Source organism: Enhydra lutris, unplaced genomic scaffold, assembly GCF_002288905.1.
Source record: "Enhydra lutris kenyoni isolate GAN:26980312 unplaced genomic scaffold, ASM228890v2 scaffoldscaffold18, whole genome shotgun sequence".
Taxonomy (NCBI): domain Eukaryota; kingdom Metazoa; phylum Chordata; class Mammalia; order Carnivora; family Mustelidae; genus Enhydra; species Enhydra lutris.
Window position 1 is genome coordinate 21,031,655 of NW_019154102.1, and position 19,221 is coordinate 21,050,875.

At 46.3% G+C, this 19,221-nt stretch overlaps 1 protein-coding gene and 1 long non-coding RNA gene across 5 annotated transcripts in view; one reads left to right on the top strand and one right to left on the bottom strand.

Moving 5' to 3' along the window:
• Positions 1–19,221, bottom strand: part of LOC111148116 (transforming growth factor alpha) — a 109,383-nt gene that overhangs the window by 20,173 nt on the left and 69,989 nt on the right. Inside the window, exon 3 of the mRNA XM_022504532.1 lies at positions 1,722–1,839. Within this exon, the coding sequence (XP_022360240.1) occupies positions 1,722–1,839 (118 nt within the window). The remainder of the gene's footprint in view (positions 1–1,721; positions 1,840–19,221) is intronic.
• Positions 10,783–17,449, top strand: LOC111148117. Of its 4 annotated transcripts, none has more exons than XR_002640671.1 (5): positions 10,783–10,851; positions 11,171–11,240; positions 12,775–12,908; positions 13,101–13,489; positions 15,416–17,449. It is a non-coding gene; the product is annotated as an uncharacterized LOC111148117 (long non-coding RNA). The 4 variants fall into 4 exon arrangements; XR_002640673.1 differs by having other exon boundaries at positions 13,232–13,489; XR_002640674.1 differs by lacking the exon at positions 11,171–11,240.

The following is a 19,221-nucleotide window of genomic DNA, read 5'->3' on the forward strand; positions in this document are numbered from 1 at the left end:
CACCTCTGCTCCCCCTCTCCCCTACCCCCGTCCCTGCCCCACCGGCTTTCAGAAGGCTTCTGCTTTTACAGGGTAGGGAGGGCTCAAGTTCTGCAGACTTGACCTGGGGGCCTCAGGCAGTCCTCCTGCAAGGAGGAAGGGAGACAGCCTGCTTCACCAGGTGAGGCTTGCGCCACGAGGGAAGAAGAAAACCGTGCCCCCTGCTTTATCTGCACAGACTCTCCAGAGCCTCAGTAGCTCTCGGGCTAATGCATCTGACACCCTTAGCATCACGGTTAAGCACTCAGCTTCAGGAGCTAGACCGTGGACGTTTGACCATTAGCTCTGCCCTGCAACCTGGGCACCAGCTCTCTGTGCCTAACTCGTGGGGTTGTGGGGAGGATTACCTGAGTTAGCACACAGATCACGCCTGGGACGGTGTCCAGCGTGAAGCGAACAAAATTCAATAAATGCCGGCTTTTGTTAACATTTTAGTATCACTTACTGGTACTATTAAGTTGGACTGTATGGAATTGCTACCTTTCCACCAGTTGTGACCTATAGAAATGACAACTTTGTACAGATGGGTGGTTTCAGTTGGGGGTGGAGGGCGGATTTTGTTTCTTCCCACCCCCCCCAGGGGACGTTTGGCAATCTGGAGACATTCTGATGGTTACCACTGTAAGGTGCTCGTTCTCCTGGTACCTGGTGGGTGGAGGCCAGGGTTGCCGCTAACATCCTCCTGCCCAGCAAAGGACCACCCAGCCCTGAATGCAATAGCACCAAAGTGGTGTATGGGGCCACTTCAGAGTATTCAATTACGGACAGACTCCTTTTCTTAAAACTTCCCTTCCCCAAACGAACGTGCCTCTCACTGCCTAGAGAATAAAGGCTCACTTCCAATAAGCTCTGGCCTCCAATTTGTCTCCAAACTTGTCTCCTCCTGCTGTAGACATAACAGGTAGCCCATAATAGCAGGTCCCCCAGTGTTCCAGGCCTGGAATAACCTCTCTGTTCTCCCCACTAGGCATACCCTAACATCTGCTCTGGGAAGCTTTCCTCAAGTGCCTTTCTTTCCCAGGCTGGCTGACCATGGCACTCCCCAGTGGCTCTTAGGTAATGTGACTCCTGGGTCCCATTCCTGGAGATGATGATTCAGTGGGGTGGGGTGGGGCTCGGCTCTACATTAAGCAGCAGCCCCAGGGGGCTTGCGCTCAGCCTGGCGTGGAAACCACCACGCGCTGGTACACATCTTGATTTCTAAGCTGTTTTTTGTTCTGTTACGGCTTATGTATACTAACTGTTTGCATGCACTTCCAGCTTATTTTATTAGCTGTGCTGTAAAGATGCTGGAGGGCAGAGACCTCTTCCTGGAGGCACTGCCTACTCAGAGGGATCCAACCCAACACCTTGCCCTCTAGGAATTCTAATGAGTGAATTAAACTTGGATCCAGAACTTTACAGACTTTGCAATAACCCAGGAGTGACCCGAGGTGCTTGTGAAAAATGCGGACCCCCAGGCTCCAACCCTCAGGGGTTCTGCCTCAGTGGCTTTGGGCTGGGGCCCTGGAACCTGGATTTTTCACCAGCTGGGTGTGAAGCAGGTGTCCCTCAGCCTGCTGCTCTGATCCTCCACGTCCAGCTTCCGGGGTCTCAGGCATGTCTCGTGAAGGTAAATGTTCTTGTAATTGATTGCTGGGGTGCTCCCAGCCCAGAATCTCAGGACACCAGGGAACACTTACACGCATGCTGGCTTGTCTTCCTGCACCAAAAACCTGCAGGTTCCATGGAAGCAGAACTGACTGTGGGAATCTGGGCAGTCATTAAAGTGGGACACCACAGCTGCAGCCACAGGCGGGTCTGCGGGAGAGAGAGAGAAGACATTTGGCTCAGACCCATGGCTTAGCAAGACACATATGCAGTCCCTCACTGACTGAGGAGCAGGGGTGCCCTCCTAGTTGGGATTTCTGGTCCCTCCCTGCCTGTCGTCCTCAGCACGCCCTCACTTTCTAATGGCCAGTTCAGGACCAGAGACACCTGCATCACATGCTTCCCAGCAGGGCTGTGTTATGTATTTACCTTGGTTGGAAAAAAAACCATCTCTCCAAAAGATTCAGTGTAATTCAGAGATACTGGGGCGATGTTAGCTACCAGAACATTTAAAGCCTATTCTCCACGCGAACTCATTTTACTTTTGCAAAGTGATAGTGATCATTCTTTTAAGAGAGCCTTCACAAAACTCTGTTTTCAAGCCAAGAAACCAGAAGGAGTTACAGAGGAGTACTAAATGACCATTAAATTGACGCTGAGGAAGAACAGTTAATGACACAGATAGATGCTCATGATACGTTATTGTCAGTGAAACTGGTACATTTCCCATTTGTTCTGTATCATATAATTCTACTGAAATAAACAAAAATTCAGATACAAAGAAGTCTGGGAAAGCTATACCTAAAAATGGTAGCAAGAGGCTCTCTGGGGCAGGGGATGAGATGTGATCCTGCCATGAAGAGGACTTAAAGCCCAGAAGTCCATCTGGGAGCAGCACACAGTGTGCCGGGAAAGCCGGGAGTGGGCAGGAAGGGCAGCAGGGAAAGAGATGGGTCCTGCTCACAGCCCTGGCTCCCACCATTCACAAGAGCCTGGGGGTGTCACCAAACCTCTCTGGGTTTTTATTCCTTGGCTTTCACACAGGAATAAAAACAGCCACCAGGAGCACCGTATGGAACAACACATGAACAGACCTGACCAGGCCACAGGGCATCACTCTGAATTTATTGTAATGGACTCCAACAGCCTTGTTTCGTCCAAATAACACTTGAGACCCTGTAGGCAGTTATTTCAAGATGGCGTGACAGATGTAGTTCCCATGCTTTTTCAAAAGGTTCTCTGATGCTTGTGTTTTGGGGAGTGGGTCTTTCCCACTTACTTATTTTTTTGGAAAAAATGTTCTTAGAGCTCTTGCTCTTTGAGAAATCCCTGTCCAGTGGCAGCCTATGGGACATGCGGTCCAACAGCCTCAGCGGGGAACAGTGGGCCTGCGAGTCCCAGGCCTGGGTGGTTGAGGAATGGGCTTGTTTGCTTGCTGACCGTGGACACTTGGACAGGACGGGTCTGCTGCAGTTCACCTAACTGGCTTCTCTGTGTTCATTACCTTGTTGAGGAGCAAATACAGAGAGACGATGGGCTGGAGACTAGTGGATCTAATTTGATTTAGACCTGAAAAAGGCTTTTGATAAGCTCCACAAAAGGCCACTTAGACAACTTCCTCCAAGTGGCTAGTAAGAGTCCCTGGTCAGGGTTCAGAGTTGGGCTCCTCAAATATCTGTGGGCCAGCAACTTTACACCGCTGGAGCTGATCAGAAAGCCAAGTTCACAGGCCCTGCCCTTGGACCTACTGAATTAGGAACATTGGGATGGCACCCAAGAATCTGTGTGATAAGATTTCCAGGTGATTTTTCTTTTTTAATTTTAGAAAGAAGTCAGGTTTATTGAGATAGAATTGATGTGGCATACCTGGGCTGTCCAGGTGATTCTGATGTGCACTGATGTGAAGACCCAGGCTTGTATTACACACAAGACACATTGTTTAGAGAAAAAAGACCTCTTAGAAAAAAGCCAAACAACAGGGGTCTTCAAAGGGGCCCTTTTTGGAGCTGGTCCTCTGCCAGGTCTTCAAAACCCAAGTGACCCCAAGGCCTGCAATCTGCTGACATTCTTTGTGGTCAAGTGTCAGGTCACCAGATACACCCTGGAAGAAAACTCGGGGTCTGTTCTTTGGGAACACTACTCTCCAAGACGGATCGGTAAGGCGTAGACTCAATGCCATGTTCTCAGTTAGCCTGTATTTATGGCTATTTTGCCTCGTCTCACAAGTGACTCAAAGAGTCTTTATAAAAATTGATCTCATCAAAGGGGAACCCTCCTACACTGTTGGTAGGAATGCAAGCTGGTGCAACCACTCTGGAAAACAGCATGGAGGTTCCTCCAAAATGTTGAAAATAGAACTACCCTATGACCCAGCAATTGCACTACTGGGTATTTACCCTAAAGATACAAACGTAGTGATCCGAAGGGGCATGTGCACCCCAATGTTTATAGCAGCAATGTCTACAATAGCCAAACTATGGAAAGAACCTAGATGTCCATTAACAGATGAATGGATAAAGAAGATGTGGTATATATACACAATGGAATACTATGCAGCCATCAAAAGAAATGAAAATCTTGCCATTCGCAACGATGTGGATGGAACTAGAGGGTAACATGCTTAGTGAAATAAGTCAATCGGAGAAAGACAACTATCATATGATCTCCCTGATATGAGGGAGAGAAGAAGCAACATGGGGGGTTAAGGGGGTAGGAGAAGAGTAAATGAAACAAGATGGGATGGGGAGGGAGACAAACCATAAGTGACTCTTAATCTCACAAAACAAACTGAGGGTTGCTGGGGGGAGGGGGGTTGTGGGGGTGGGGTTATGGACATTGGGGAGGGTATGTGCTATGGTGAGTGCTGTGAAGAGTGTAAACCTGGCGATTCACAGACCTGTATCCCTGGGGATAAAAATATATGTTTATAAAAAATAAAATAAAATAAAATAAATTAAAATAAAAAAAACCACACACACATAAGTGGTTTTGCCTACATTATCCAGGAAAGGACAGTTGAATGACCTGGATATAGCACTATATGCTTTCCCAACATTTCAAAGGTGAATTTCAGCATTAGGAAAAAAAAAATTGGTCTCATCAAAAGGGGATACAAATGGGAAAGTCAAGTGAGAGAGACAGAGACAGAGAAGGAGAATGGAGTGGGGAGAGAGGAAGAGAGGGAGACAGAGACATGCAGTGGGAAAGGGAAGGGGAGAGCAGGGAAAGAAGAATAAGGAGGGGGAAAGAGCAAAGAGGTTGGGTGTCTGGCTCACATATGAAGACACACAAGGGACAGTCAGACTATGTGCTGAAGCCAAGCGGTGAACGGAGCTCTACGCCTCCCAGCGCTGCCAACGCAAGGATGCACGCGGCTTGTTAGATGGAAGTGTGCTCGTTCCGCACACATGGGGCAGTCTCAGCGTGGCTCAGGTCTATGGCCACAGAGCAACTCTTCTTCTGGGTCTGCTTCTGAAGAGCACCTCACGTGTTACAGTGGACAATATCCTTCTCGATTTCCTGGTGACGAAGCCGAGGCATCCGCCAGTGTAAACCCTCTGTGTGTCACCCAGCTCGCTAGGAAGCCAGCAAGCCCTGCCATGGTCACGGTGACAGCAGCTCACGCACGTCCGAGACCAGGATGAGCACGGGTACCTGATGTAGAACTCGGGCTCCATAATCCCCATTGCCTGATGCAGCCCGAGGCACCGAGGTGCCAAGGGAGCTCGATACCAGTCGACTATCATAAGCACAAAAACCCTGTTTATTTTTAAAACCTTTTTCCTGACCACAAAAGTGATCCTTCGCTGTAGAAACCTTTTGTAAATATCAGTGTAAGATTAAACAAAAGCACCGTGGAGTATAAAAAGTAAAAGTACCCCACAGAGAGACTTCTCTACATACTGCACACGTGCACTCATGTGAACATACTACTTCCTCTGTTACTTGCATTCCCGCCCCCCGCCCCTTGATACAATCACAAACATCTTAAAAGCAAGCATTTCATTTAAGAATCGGTGCAGGGTGACACCCTGACCCCTGACCCCAGGAAGCTCCAGGTGTGCAGTGTGCAGGTCAGGTCCTGTTTCCAGCGGCACACTTGGCAGCTTTGGGGGACGTGATCTGCTCTTGAGAAATGGAGGGGAAGGAGGGAACTAGACCATGGTCCCAGGAGGGAGCCACCCCGTGGCCCTGTGCTCACCCTGTGCCACCTCAGGGCAAGCCGGCCACAGACTGAGAGGAGGCCATGGGCACGCTGGCCCCTGGAGCTGCTGTGCTGGCCTCATAGGCTTGGGTGCCCAGAAGTCCCGTGCCAAGTGGGAAGCAGGCCACAGGTGTGGGGCAGTGACTGTTCTGGTTCTAGGGCTTTTAAAGATGTGTGCCTCAGACACCACCAGAATCAGCACGGAAAACTCCAGCACTTCAGCATGGTCAGCCCAGACAGATAAGAAGCTTTTGCAAGGTTCTGGAAGAAGGGGAGTCTGGGAAAGGTCAGGAGGGGGAGAGGAGGGATTCCTACCTCCTATATGTCTGCTATGTCCCTGTGCTGTTCGAGTATCATCTCTGATGCGGGCAGGCCAGGCAGTCACGCCACGTGGAGGATTTGCTCAGTAACTTAAATCAAAATGAGCTTTACAGGACAACCCTGGAATTCCCAGCACTGTCCCAGAGGACAAGTCTCTCCTTTTCCCTTCCTCCTTATCTCTCTCTCTTCCTACTCTTTGTCTACCTTCCTCTACTCTCTCGTCCTCTCCCCCTCACAATTTGTCTGTCTTTTCTTGAAAACTCAAGGAAATATCAAGCAGAGAAAGGAAAGGCCTAGCTACTTAAAATGGGAAAAATCCTCTCATGTAGGAAAAGGCGGCAGTGAAGGTCAACAGGTAACTCGAAGGAGGGCCCCGCAGAAGTCCAGGCAGAGGGGACAGACAGCTGGCTACCCTCCCCAGGGCTCTGGACCCTGAATTTGTCTCCTCCAGGCCCCGACCCAAGTCTGATTAGTCTTCAGGGCTGATTGGAAAACCAAATGCTCCCATTTTGGGAACAGACCTCATACCGAGCCCATCCATAGCTGGAGTTTCAAAGCCGCTCAGTTTCTGTTGCTCTGAAATTTACAAGAGGCCTCTCCGACACTGTTAAGCAAACGGACATCTTGCAGACACCACGGTCTCCAGGGAAGCTGTGAAAGCTTTGCCCAGAGACCACAGACCCACTAACAGGGCCTGGAGCCCAGCTCCACTTGTGGGAAAAGGGTCTGGGATTGTAATCACGGGACATGAAAACCGGGGATTCAATCACAGGAGGGGTCTCTCCAGCTCAGGAGGGCCAGGGAGGCAGCCATCTGGACAGTTCCCTGAGGAGCAGCATTCACACCACCAAGGGCCATCGCCCCTTTGCAGAGCGGCCCTAATTGGACTTTCTGGGCGGGTCAGGGGAGCCGGCCGCAGCAGCGGCCTCTCGCTCTCTTCTCCAGATGTCAGAAGTTGCGGACACGTTTGCCCGTTGCAAAGCTTACATCATTTACAGCCATTTCATCACTTCCTCAAATATCATGGCTAACTTTGTGACAATTTAATAACGACGCCTGGCTTTTTAGCCGGAACTTTCAGCCAAGGTTTCTGACCTGGGACTAAATAGTTTCTCTTCAGACACTACAATGGCAAAACCAACTAATGCCTCTGGAATGTCTAGGAGAAAAAGCAGTAGATGACTTTAATGAAGACGGGAGCGAGCAAGCGGCCCCTGGTGAAGCCGGGGGAGGGCACGCAGGGAGACCCACACTCTGATGCTCCCTGACGCCGGGGGCCTCCATCCTGCTCCAGTGTCAGGCTCAGTTCTGGGATGGAGGTGGCTTGGTGCGGGCCACCCTCAGGCCCATCTGCCAGGGTTGGCAGTCCAAGCACATGTGAGGCAATGTGGGAACTGACGGAATTAGCCTGCACGGGAAGGAAAGGCCGGCTCAAAGACGGGCATGCAGGGGGAAGAAATGGTAAGCCAGGGTTTTGAGAAGTCAGGGGTGTGGGACACAGATGCATCTCCACATACGGAGGGGTGAGCAGAGACTCTGGCCCTGGCAGGTTTGAGGGGTGAGAGTAAGAACTCGTAGAAGATTTGTAAGTGATCCTGAGGACAAAGAGCACTGTCTGTATTGTGGGGGCGGGGGTGACACTGGTGACCTCTACCACAGAGAGGAATGGCCCATGAAGATAGATTAATGAGCGTGGGCATTTCCTAAGGTTGTGTGAGTGGGCCGAACAGGGGGGTGGGCAACTTTGAAACGAGCAGAGGAAATCAGCAGAGCATGGAAAAGTCATCCCTGCCACATTTCCAGGAGGAGGAGAACACACCTTACTCCCTGGGGCTCCTGACCAGGTTGGGGATCAGTTTTGTTCTTCTGGAGAGGGGTGTGTAGAGATCAGTGTTATCACTCAACTCGTTCACTAGTAAAACCAAGAACAACAAATACTTGAAAAATAACAAAGCAATTTGGAAAGAGTTTGGCTTCCGAGTACCAACACTTGAGAGAGAAGGGACATTTCTTTTAGTTAGGCAATGAAGGGAAAAGGTCACTTTCACTAGTGCTGGGGTTCCTCCCTCCTCCTGAGGAGGGGTGTGTGTGTGGGGGGGAGGGAAGGCAGGGCCATTTTTGTGACTATCATCCCACCCCCAAGATTCTCAGCTTCCTGAGAGGAATTCCTATACGTAAAAGATACATATTTTCCCTATAACACAAGCCCCGAACACAGATTTACTAATTCTTCAGTGAGCTTTTCCAACACTGTCTCGTTTTGACCCCATTGGGCCTCCTTAAACTGGCTTTTAGACCCTACCCACCCCTCCAACTCCACTTAAGGACATGGGTACCGCATCATCTCATTAAATGCCCAGCCACTCTGTGGAGTAAGTATTAGTAGTCCCTGTTTAGTTTAGGTAACCCTGCCAATGGACATACAGTTAGCAAGTCTTAGAAAATACTAGAATTATAAATTTTTCTCCCTTCTTTCTGATTTTAAGAGAATGCAGAGCTATAGAAAACGAGGATACTATTCGAGTCCACGAAGAACGCTGGGAAGGCGCCAGATCTAAGTCGACAAATCACGGGGCAGCGAGGAAGAATGCTTCACTTGTTAGGCTGCTTCCAGTAATCAGGAAGGGGCGCTTTTAGGAGAAACAAGAGGAAGCACTACTTTATTTCAGGGAGAACCGGGAAGCGCCACATATGGAACTTATTTCCACAAGCAGCGGCTGAGAAGAGTGAGAGAGAAGAGAGAAGAGAGAAGAAGAAGAGAGAAGAGTGAGCGGCTGAGAAGCAGGGATGCAGAAGAGATTTCTATACGTCCATGGATGGCATGGATGGTTAACTGAGGAGCAGCTGGAAGTGGGCTGGGGGCTGACTCACCGGATGGTACTGGGCCCTTCACAAGATACACTCCCACCACAGCCCCAGCCTCTCGGCTGTGTGGTGCCCAGGCCCCCAAAGACCAGGGGCTTCTGGCTCAGAGCCAAGTTAAAATGGACTCTTGAATTGTTTTTGTAGCTTTAAACAAGATGGTGTGTGTGTGTGCGTGCACGCACGTGCACGTGTGTGTGTGATGGGGGGTCGAATCCCTAAAGGAACATTTAACCTAATTCAATTCCCTCTGATCATGGCTCTCTTCGGGTAAAACCCAAGGGGAGCATCAGATGTGATGGAACTTCTGAATTCACGAGAAGGTGTGAATAAAGAAGCCGGACAACGTATTTTCCACTTTCCCACAAAGATGCTGGGTTTTAAGAACACAATGTGTGTGTGGGGGGGGGGGTGGGAAAATAGATACACATTCAGAGCAAAAGTCATGATGGTATGTGACCCCAGTGGGGTTTATCCTGTTTGTGCTTATTCCGAAGGCCTCACCTTTCCCTAGTCCAACGGGGAGAAGAGAACAGACAACATGAACACAGAAGTACTTCGCTAGGTTCATATCCTACCTAAAGGACCTGGGCTTAGAGCTTTTAACCCAGTGTGGATTTTCTGAGGTTAGACTATGATGATGCTAATGATGGTGATGACTTATTAATACCAGCCACTATTAATGAATTGTCTACCAACGGCAAGTACTATTGCCCAGCACTGTATCCCAGAGAGTTCCATTTAATCCTCACAAAAATCCTGGGCTGTAAGTCATTGCTACCCCAATCTTATCGATGAGGAAAATGAAGCCGAGGGGTTCGAGGCTTGTTCAGTGCTGCCAGGTTAGGGAATGGCGGAGGGAATGGCAGAACTCAGCGTTGGCTCTCTCTAAAGCTCTTGCTCTTTCTAATGCACACCACATTGTCACTTCAGAGGGTGTGTGTGTGTGTGTGTGTATGTGTAAGAGAGAGAGAAAGAGAGAGACTATGAGTAAGGTGAGGGTTAAGAAATCCTTAAGAGCACCTTCTGCAGTTAAGACAACTCTTCCATTTGAAGAATAAACAAATCAGGAATTACCATGAAACATGCAATCCTCGGGACCATTTTAGAAGTAAAAGAGCTAAGAGTCCCAAGGCAAAATGGTTTTAATTAGCAAAGAGGCTTCAGGAATCTAAAACACAATCTCAGTGTAGTCATGTGAACTACAGGCTAAAACCAGCGTCTGCATCCTCCTCTAGCGATGTCCAGCACACATATTTCAACTTGGCCTCTGACTTGCATCCAGCTCCACCAGTAACACTACCTCCTCCCCCAAAGGGCATGAGGAAGGAAGAGGCATGTGTGAGATGCCCAAGGGGTCCCCACACTGCATTCTAGATCCATATGGGTTAAAAAAAGATGGGACTAGAAGGGGATACATCGGACCCAGAAGATTCTCTCTCCCACTGAGCTCCTCTTCTGCCTTCTGCTTTACGACCCCGTTTCTCCAGCCCCCACCTTGCTCCTTCTCTCCCTACCTTGGCCTTAGTAATTTTAAACAAAAACCAATTAAGAAAATTGCAGGTCCTGGTTTTGCTTTGAAGACTAAAAACCAAACCTCCCCTCTCTCTTATTATTTAATAATTTGATTTCAAAGAGACAGATCATTTCTTTCTTTCTTTCTTTCTTTTTTTTTTTTGTATCTTCAAACCAGAAAGCCCCTTATTCTAATTACATCCTCTTGGGTGTCAACCAGCATCTGAAACTTCATTTCAAATTTCCATTTACAAAGCAAACAGGGATATCTATGTTTGGCTCTCATCAGCCGGCTTTGAAACAAAACGTGAACAGCTCTGGTGAGTTCTGCTGGATGGGGAATTCTGTTTTGGCTTTGTTGAAGGAACAGCCCCGTTGGAGCCGAGGGCTACCTGGCTTTACTGTCTGTGTGTGTGTCTCTGTTCTCCTCTTTATTAATATCAAAATTGTTAGGTAAAGTGGTTGGCAAGAAACCCTCAATCCACCCTTAGGAAAAAAATGCTTCCTCTTGTTGAGTCTTTGAACCGTAATCCCTTCAAACCTTCCACACTGAGTACATGTAAGCACTACTGGGATGATTGTCTTTCTAGAACATTCTATTCCCTCAGAACCTTTGATAGATGTCTTTTTCATTTACAGTCTACAGAATGTAGTCTGGGCGGATGAAGGATACTCTTCATTTCAAGTGAGGAAATTGAGGCATCCAGAGGTAAAGGCAAAGCTCAACAGCCTTAAAAACACAGATGTGAATTTGTGGCTGGGAATTTGTCCCATGACAAAAATGTGACTCTTCTTTATTTTCTCTGGGTGTTATAGCAATGACTTGTGATTTCTCTTAGATAAAAGCCCTTCAAGATTATATTCCAGGGTGAAGACACCTAGATTTTAAGAGAAGGGTGGGATTTATGGCAATCATTTTTTTCTTTTATAATTTTCCAAATTTTATGAAATAAACATTTGAGTTTGAAAATAAACATTTAAAATCAAAGCCCTGTGGGGCATCTGGGTGGCATAGTCAGTTAAGTGTCTGTCTTCGGCTCAGGTCATGATCCCAGAGTCCTGGAATGGAACCCTGCATGGGGCTCCTTACTCAGTGGGGAGCCTGCTTCTCTCTCTGCCTGCTGCTCCCCCTGCTTGTGCTCTCTCATTCTCTGTCAAATAAGTGAAATCTTAAAAGAAATGAAAACCCTACCCACAACACTATAAAGATAATTAAAATATAAACAACTTATATTTTTTTATTGCTTTGCTCCTGGGTTTTTTTTTTTTTTTTTAAAGATTTTGTTTATTTGAGAGAGTGAGTGAGAGAGAGGGAGAATGCACAAGCAGGGGAGGAGTAGTGGGAGGAAGGAGAAGCAGATTCACCACTGAGCAGGGAGCCTAAGGTGGGGCTTGATCCCAACACTTCAGGATCATGACCTGAGCCAAAGGCAGATGCCCAACCAACTGAGCCCCCCAGATGCCCCCAGGAGTGTTGTTCTATAGGAGAATGGCCTTAAGGAACCTAGATTTGAATCTGCGTAAGATAAATCATGTTACTGTCTCATTTTTTTTTTAAAGATTTTATTTATTTGCTTGACAGAGATCACAAGTAAGCAGAGAAGCAGGCAGAGAGAGGGAGAAGCAGGCTCCCCGCTGAGCAGAGAGCCCGATGTGGGGCTTGATCCCAGGACCCTGGGATCATGACCTGAGCTGAAAGCAGAGGCTTAACCCTCTGAGCCACCAAGGTGCCCCACTGTCTCATGTTTTATCATTAAAAGGGGATAACGTGGAAGGAGACACAAAATAAATATTTAGAAAATACGGAGGATACTTAGATGCAGGATGTCTAGTAAAGGTTGAGCTCAGGCTTGGCCTCTAGGCAGAGAAACCTTAAATACCCCTACCATAAACAACAAACCCCCGAAAGAACATGGCCTACATGATTCCACTACATTTCCAACCCATATACCTCTATCTTTGTTGTTGTTTTTCACTTGAAAGGCCAACGGCAGTGAAACCATTCTATGAAGGAAGCAGGGAATGGAAGAAAGAAAAATATATGGAGTAGAGACTCCCGTGAATTTTCCCAAAACCATGTTCCTTTCCCTGCTGGGCAGAGACTGCATTTCCCAGGCTCTCTCTTGTAGGCAGGTATGACCGTGTGACCAGATGGTGGCCAAAGTTTGTGAGCAGAAGTGATGCATGCTCCTCCCAGGTTTGGTCCATAAAAACCTCTGAGATCTCTCTTTTTCTTTCCCTAGCTCATGGTGAAATGGAGAGAGTTCTTCCTAGGGCATGGAGGAGGGAGGAACCACAAGATGGAAATAGCCTGGGCCCTTGACTAACCGCATGGAAAGAAGTCTGCAAGGCCGGGGACACCTGCACAGACTTTGACGTAAGGGGGAAAGAAACAGCACTCAGGGCTTATCTGTTATAGCAGGAGCAGTACTCACACGCCCAGCCTGAAGCTTGCATAGGGTCTGGGGGTTTCTGATGAGGGAGAAATCCTCTTAATAAATCATATCCTTTCTCCCTTTCTCCCATTGCTCCCTTCTGGGAACCTCACTCAAATATCAACATGTCTTAGACTCAGAATCTGAAGTCAGTCTGGCCCTGCTTGGAAGCCTCCACTTGGCATTGCTTGCTCCTCAGCTGAATGTATGTCCTGTCCATTCTCCAGCCTAGAGGGGTCAGGACGACTCTCGCAAACCTCCACAGGTGGTGATGGTCTTTTGGGGACCAGGAGTGACCCATTCTGGCTCTGGATGTTTATGAGATCAGCATTTTTAACTGAACAAAGCATGGATGGAGCAAAGGTTGCATCTTAAGTCTGAGACCACCACAAAATAGAAGGCAGGGATGCCACAGTCAACATCAGGCAGGACCCAGCTGTTTGGACTGAAATGACACAGCTGATGTCAATTTCCTGGGATATCAAAGTGCTTTAGATGAAAATCACCATGGCAGGCTAGCACCGTAAGTACTACAACTTCAGTCTTTGTCAGACAGAAGGTGAATGTCCTCCAATTTCTCCAAATTCCGTATCATGCAAAATCTTAAATCAATACAACTGGAAAAAAATACATGACCACCTGACCCAGAATATCTTGATAAAATCTCATCATCACTGGGGGCTTTTTATCCACCCTTTAGTGTTACTGGCATTGTGTCCTATATAAAACAACTTTTAAAAAAATTATTTATTTGTTAGAGAGAGAGCATGCAAGCACAGGTGGACAGAGTGGTAGACAGAGGGAGAAGGAGGCTCCCTGCCGAGCAAAGAGCCCGATGTAGGACTTGATCCCAGGACGCTGGGATCATGACCTGAGCCAAAGGCAGCCGCTTAACCAATTGAGCCACCCAGGCATCCCTGAAACAACTTTTATAACAACCCCACCAAGAGTTTTTATAGGTTATTTAAAAAGTAATACAAGTTCATTGTAGACATTTTAGAAAACACAAAAATCCTAAGAAAATTACTTGCTGTCTTATCACAGAGGAATAACCACTATTTTTATGTAACATTTTACAAGTGATTATTTCTAGTAATTTTCCTTGTTTTGTCCTTTGCATATGGGACTATGTTTCTTTGACTTCTTTTCTCTTGTAATGATTTAGAATAGATGTATTCTCTTCTCAATCTACTGATGATGGTCCTTACATTTAAAAAATTTTAACTTACTTACTCTAATTATTAATTTAAGGGTGAAATCTGATGTTTCATTACCTAAAACATTCAGTGTACTTTTCCTACCTCCTTCCTCTTGTCCCCAGTTACCAATTATTATAACTTGATTTTATATCCCTATATATATATTTTTTAAAGATTTATTTATTTATTTATTTGACAGACAGAGATCACAAGTAGGCAGAGAGGCAGGCAGAGAGAGAGGGGGAAGCATGTTCCCTGCTGCGCAGAGAGCCCGATGTGGGGCTCAATCCCAGGACCCTGGGATCATGACCTGAGCCGAAGGCAGAGGCTTTAACCCACTGAGCCACCCAGGTGCCCCTTTATATCCCTATATTATTTTTATATGTAACTTCTACTTTAATAGTTAATTTTGCATTTGGTATAACTATCTTGACAAGTTACTTGGATGCACATTATCACTTGTTTTCTGTCTTCCCCATTTTGGGGCTTTTTATCTTGATGTAGCTGTTTATCTAGCCAGAGAGGATCTTCAAACACTTTTTGAGGTGGCCACCGAGGGGTGTGTCCACATGATGAAATACGATGTGTCTAAGAACCTTTTTCTGTGTTCTCATACAGGCTTGCGGCTTTGCAAATGAATGGCAACTTGAGTCACAAAATGTAGACTTCATAAGTCTCCTACCATTTCATTGTTTTAGTAATGAAAATTGTTAAATTACATTGAACGTTAATAGTTTTGACATTAAGAACAAGTCTTTTTTGGCTCAAGAAAGTTCTCTTTAATTATTCCTTTGATGATTATGTCAACCCTAGTTTGCTTTCTTTTCTTCTTTTGGAATTGTTATTCTCTATCTTAGATTGTGCCAACTTTAGTCTTAGAGACACAAATTAGAGATTACCCGACATCTTCTCCCATCTGTTAGGAGTGCAGAAGTCACTGGAACTCAAGAAGGTTTTTCTCATATAATGAATCTTTTCATGGGGCTGGTAGTTTCTTTCACTGTCATCTCTACAGATACAAATCTACACTGTTGAGTATGATCAGGAGTTAAGGTTGGTTGCATCAAAGACTATGTGGTCCTGCTCAATGTTTTAGGTCCAAATAAAGGTGAGAAAAGGGAAGTTGAAATGTATTTGCTTCAAAGTTCTGAGGGGTCTGTTGGGTAGAAGCAGGAGACCGAGCAAGCACAGCAGGGGCTTTCATCTTTGGGCAAGAAGGATTCTTACTGTTTTCTTCCCTTGTTTGCCAGGCATCCAAGCCAGACCAGAAGCGCGAGCTGACTGAGTTCATCACGCCGTGCGGCCCTGACTGGTGTCCTTTCTTGAGGCATCAGTAAGATCCAGGCTGACCTCCCCCAACCCCACGGCCACACAGCCTGCCCTTATCCCCAGGCCTTGGCCTTCCAAGGTTGGGCTGTTGTGTGATTTTGCTCATGACAGTTCCCTCACCTCCTGGAAGAGTGGGTGTCACATTAGGGCAGAACGGGGCCCATCTGTACATCCGGTGACAGAAGTTCTTCAGAGCTTCTAGTACTGATAGTTTCATGTTCCAGTGATCACTCACTTCAATATAACAGTAGCTCGCCACCCTTACCAAAAAAGTTCAAAAGTTTCTTAAAAAGTTTCTCCTGGGGGCTATTTAAAAAATGAGCGCATTGTCCGTTCTCCTTATGGGAATCCCCAGCAAAGTGGCGGCAAGAACTGTCGCATGCTCAAAGAGTAGACTGGTTTCCCCTGCTGGATGCCCGAGCTTTACCTGGCCAGTATCCCTCAGAGCAGCATCCCCATCCTTCTCTTCAAGGTCTGCCAGATTCCCAGTGAGAAAAACTCCGTGCCAATGTTCCTGCCCCTTCTGTAATCTAAAGTCTTGGCCTCATAAAAAGTTGGGAATTCCTGGTTTAAACCCCACAGGCTAAGTATAAACCAACCATGTTTGCACTTTGTTCTTAAAAGAAGAAACACTCGATGATTCCAGAAACACCAAGGTCATTTTCTCAATAGTTTCTCCAAGCCATACTGGTTCTGGAACAAAGACTTCAACAAAACGTTTCTTTTCCATCAAAAGTAAAAGAATACGAGTAAGCCCTAAAGATATCTCTGCCTGTTTGTTTGAATTCTGTCCTTGGGAGCCATACTGAGTAAGTATCCCTCCTCTAAACAACAGGTCTTTCATTTATCAACATTTAGCCACCAAATCTGAGTCTTTGTGGTGCTCAACTCCCTGTGACGGCCAGCCTCCCAGATGGCTGCTGGGATCCCCAACTCCTGGTATTCATGGCCTTGTGATGTCCCCTCCCACACTGTCTCGGGGTGTGTGACTTCAGAGGTTAGGTCACAAAAGGTACTGTAACTTCTTCCTCGCACATGCTCACTCGTCTTCTCTCTCCTGGCTTGCTCTGGGGGAAGCTGGTTGCCAGGTCATCAGGACGCTCAAAGAAGGTCCCTGTGGCAAGAAAATGAGGCCTCCTGCCAAAAGTTATGTGGATGAGCTATTATCTGGCTTTCAGTCAAGCTTCCAGATGACAGCGAAGCCCCAGTGTTAGGAAAGACCCTGAATCAGAACCTCCAGCTAAGCTGCTTCTGAATTCCTGATTCTCAGAACCTGTGTGTGATACAGGTTTATTGATACAGGCTGCTAAATTTTGGAGTAATTTGTTATACAGCAATAGATAAATGTACACTCTATGTTCCTATAGCTTCTCTTCAGGTGAAAAAATCTGTAAACACTTTACCTCAGAATGGATTCTGACTTTTAGTACCCATCTTAAAATAGTCTACTACAGAGTAATCATGACGATAATAACACCAATAACAAAAATATTTACCAAATGCTTTAGGGGTTGGCCTCTGTGCTAAGAGTTTTACATGGACCATTTAGATTCATTCTTAGAAGAACTCTGTGACTTCATAGTCCTATTATTCTACCCATTTTATAGGTGGGGAATACAGGTATAGAGAAGTGTAGGGCCTTGTCCAAAGGCATGAAGCTCCAAGACGCTGAGAGGAAATCTAAAAACAGGCAGAGTGACCCCAGAGCCCATGCTCTACAGCTCTGGGCTATGGGGAACAGAGTACAGTAGGAATACCATATCCCATGACCTCCTTTCTATACTACCATAACTTAATTCTCCATCAATTTTGCCAGCAGCCCTGGAATGCTATCAGGTTATATAAACTTGTGGTCAACTAAGGCCTCTAGCTTTTTTCCACAGAATCTGCTGTCAAACTTGGCCTCCTATCCCTAATTACTCTTTTTACCCCCAATTAAATCATTCTCAACCTAATAGTGTTAAACGTGTCACTGTTCAATTTCACGTAGTTGACTGGCTTTGATCCAACATTCTAGCAAAATACTTTTTCCTCCTTTGTTTTTTATTCTATCATACAATGCCAGCTAAACTTGTGGGCTACCCATCATTTCTAAATGTGATAAATTTGCCTTAAATTCTCACCAGGAGTGGGAGATGAATCCTGTTGACTCACCCAAGACATCCCAGATCATTATGAGTACATCAGGGAACATTTTCTGGGGCTGTTCTGGCTCAAAACTTCCTACCCTTCCTAAAAGCTCCAGAGTGAACCCAGGTATGATATACCTGGGGATCCACTCACGTAAGGAGGCCCCTGTCATTATTCCACCTCGCTGACAAGCCACCCTTCTGACTCCCACTTCTCCATTCTGTCCTACTGAATACTTTGATCTTGTCATGTGCCTTGCTGAAATCAGATTGTATTTTCTTGACAGCATGACCTCAGCAGCAGCATTTTTCAGTCCTATGATGCTTGAAAAGAAAGTTGGTTAGGCTGCTCTGCTTTTTGGTGGGTTCATTCAGGAGCCCAAGTATTCATTCTCTGTCTGCTGGAATAATTTGGTCTAGAGTTTTCTTCCGGGAATCATCAAGTTTTATCATCTATAGTCGAAAGACTATTCAGGTGTTTTCACTTAATGTCAGAAACCTATTTGCCTTTTTCTAAGTTCTGAGCAGTTTTCATAGTTGTTACCATCTCTTAAAAATCACCATCAGGGCTGGTATGATCTTTGCTACAACTTTCCTCAGTATACTGAGGGGTACTTCATCTGTACCTTTGAAAATTAATTTATTTATAGCATTAGGTGGTCTTTTACCAAGATCCTTGCTCATTCTTTTTTTTTCCCTCTTTACTTTCATCTTCTCTAGTTTAAAGATCCTTCTCCTTGACAGAAAAGATGAAAACAAATTATAGTTAGCAGTAGTCTTTTCCTGGTTTTGCACTAACCTTATGCTACCTGTCCCAAAGAACAGACTTATTCCTCCCTTTTTCGCCTGTCAGTATCCAAAGAGAACTTTATTTTTTTATTTTTTTTTTAAAGATTTTATTTATTCACCTGACAGAGATCACAAGCAGGCAGAGAGGCAGGCAGAGAGAGAGGAGGAAGCAGGCTCCCCGCTGAGCAGAGAGCCCGATGTGGGGCTCCATCCCAGGACCCTGGGATCACAACCCAAGCCGAAGGCAGAGGCTTAACCCACTGAGCCACCCAGGCGCCCCTCCAAAGAGAACTTTAAAATACTCTTATTTGTGTGTGGCCAACAGCCGGGCGTGCAATCCTCAGGTTCTTTTCCCCTTCAGTTCCCCTGACATTCTCATAAACACCTGCCCGCACCCACAGTAACACCTGCCACCCAGGAAGCACCAACATCCTCGTTCACTCAACAAAGTGTCATTCAGTCCCCGTTCTTTGTCATACCTCTTGGGACATGTCTTTCTTCTGATCTTCTCTGCACAGCTTATTAAGTGGTGCACCAGAGGACTACATCAGAGAACCCCAGATGCACATGGGTCTTTAAATGTGGACTCCTTGTCTTTCTCATGCACCCTCTGACTATAAACTTGGAACCATTACAAACCTTCCAAACTCTCCAGGCCATATTCCTTTTTAGAATTCTAAACATGGGGTTGCATCTGGCTTTTTTCTGAAGTTTTGTAGACTCTGCTATCCTGAAGTTGAACTATGCCCAGGGTTTCCTTCTTTCGTGGTTACAAACTTTAACAGGACATGGACATCAACCTGCTATCC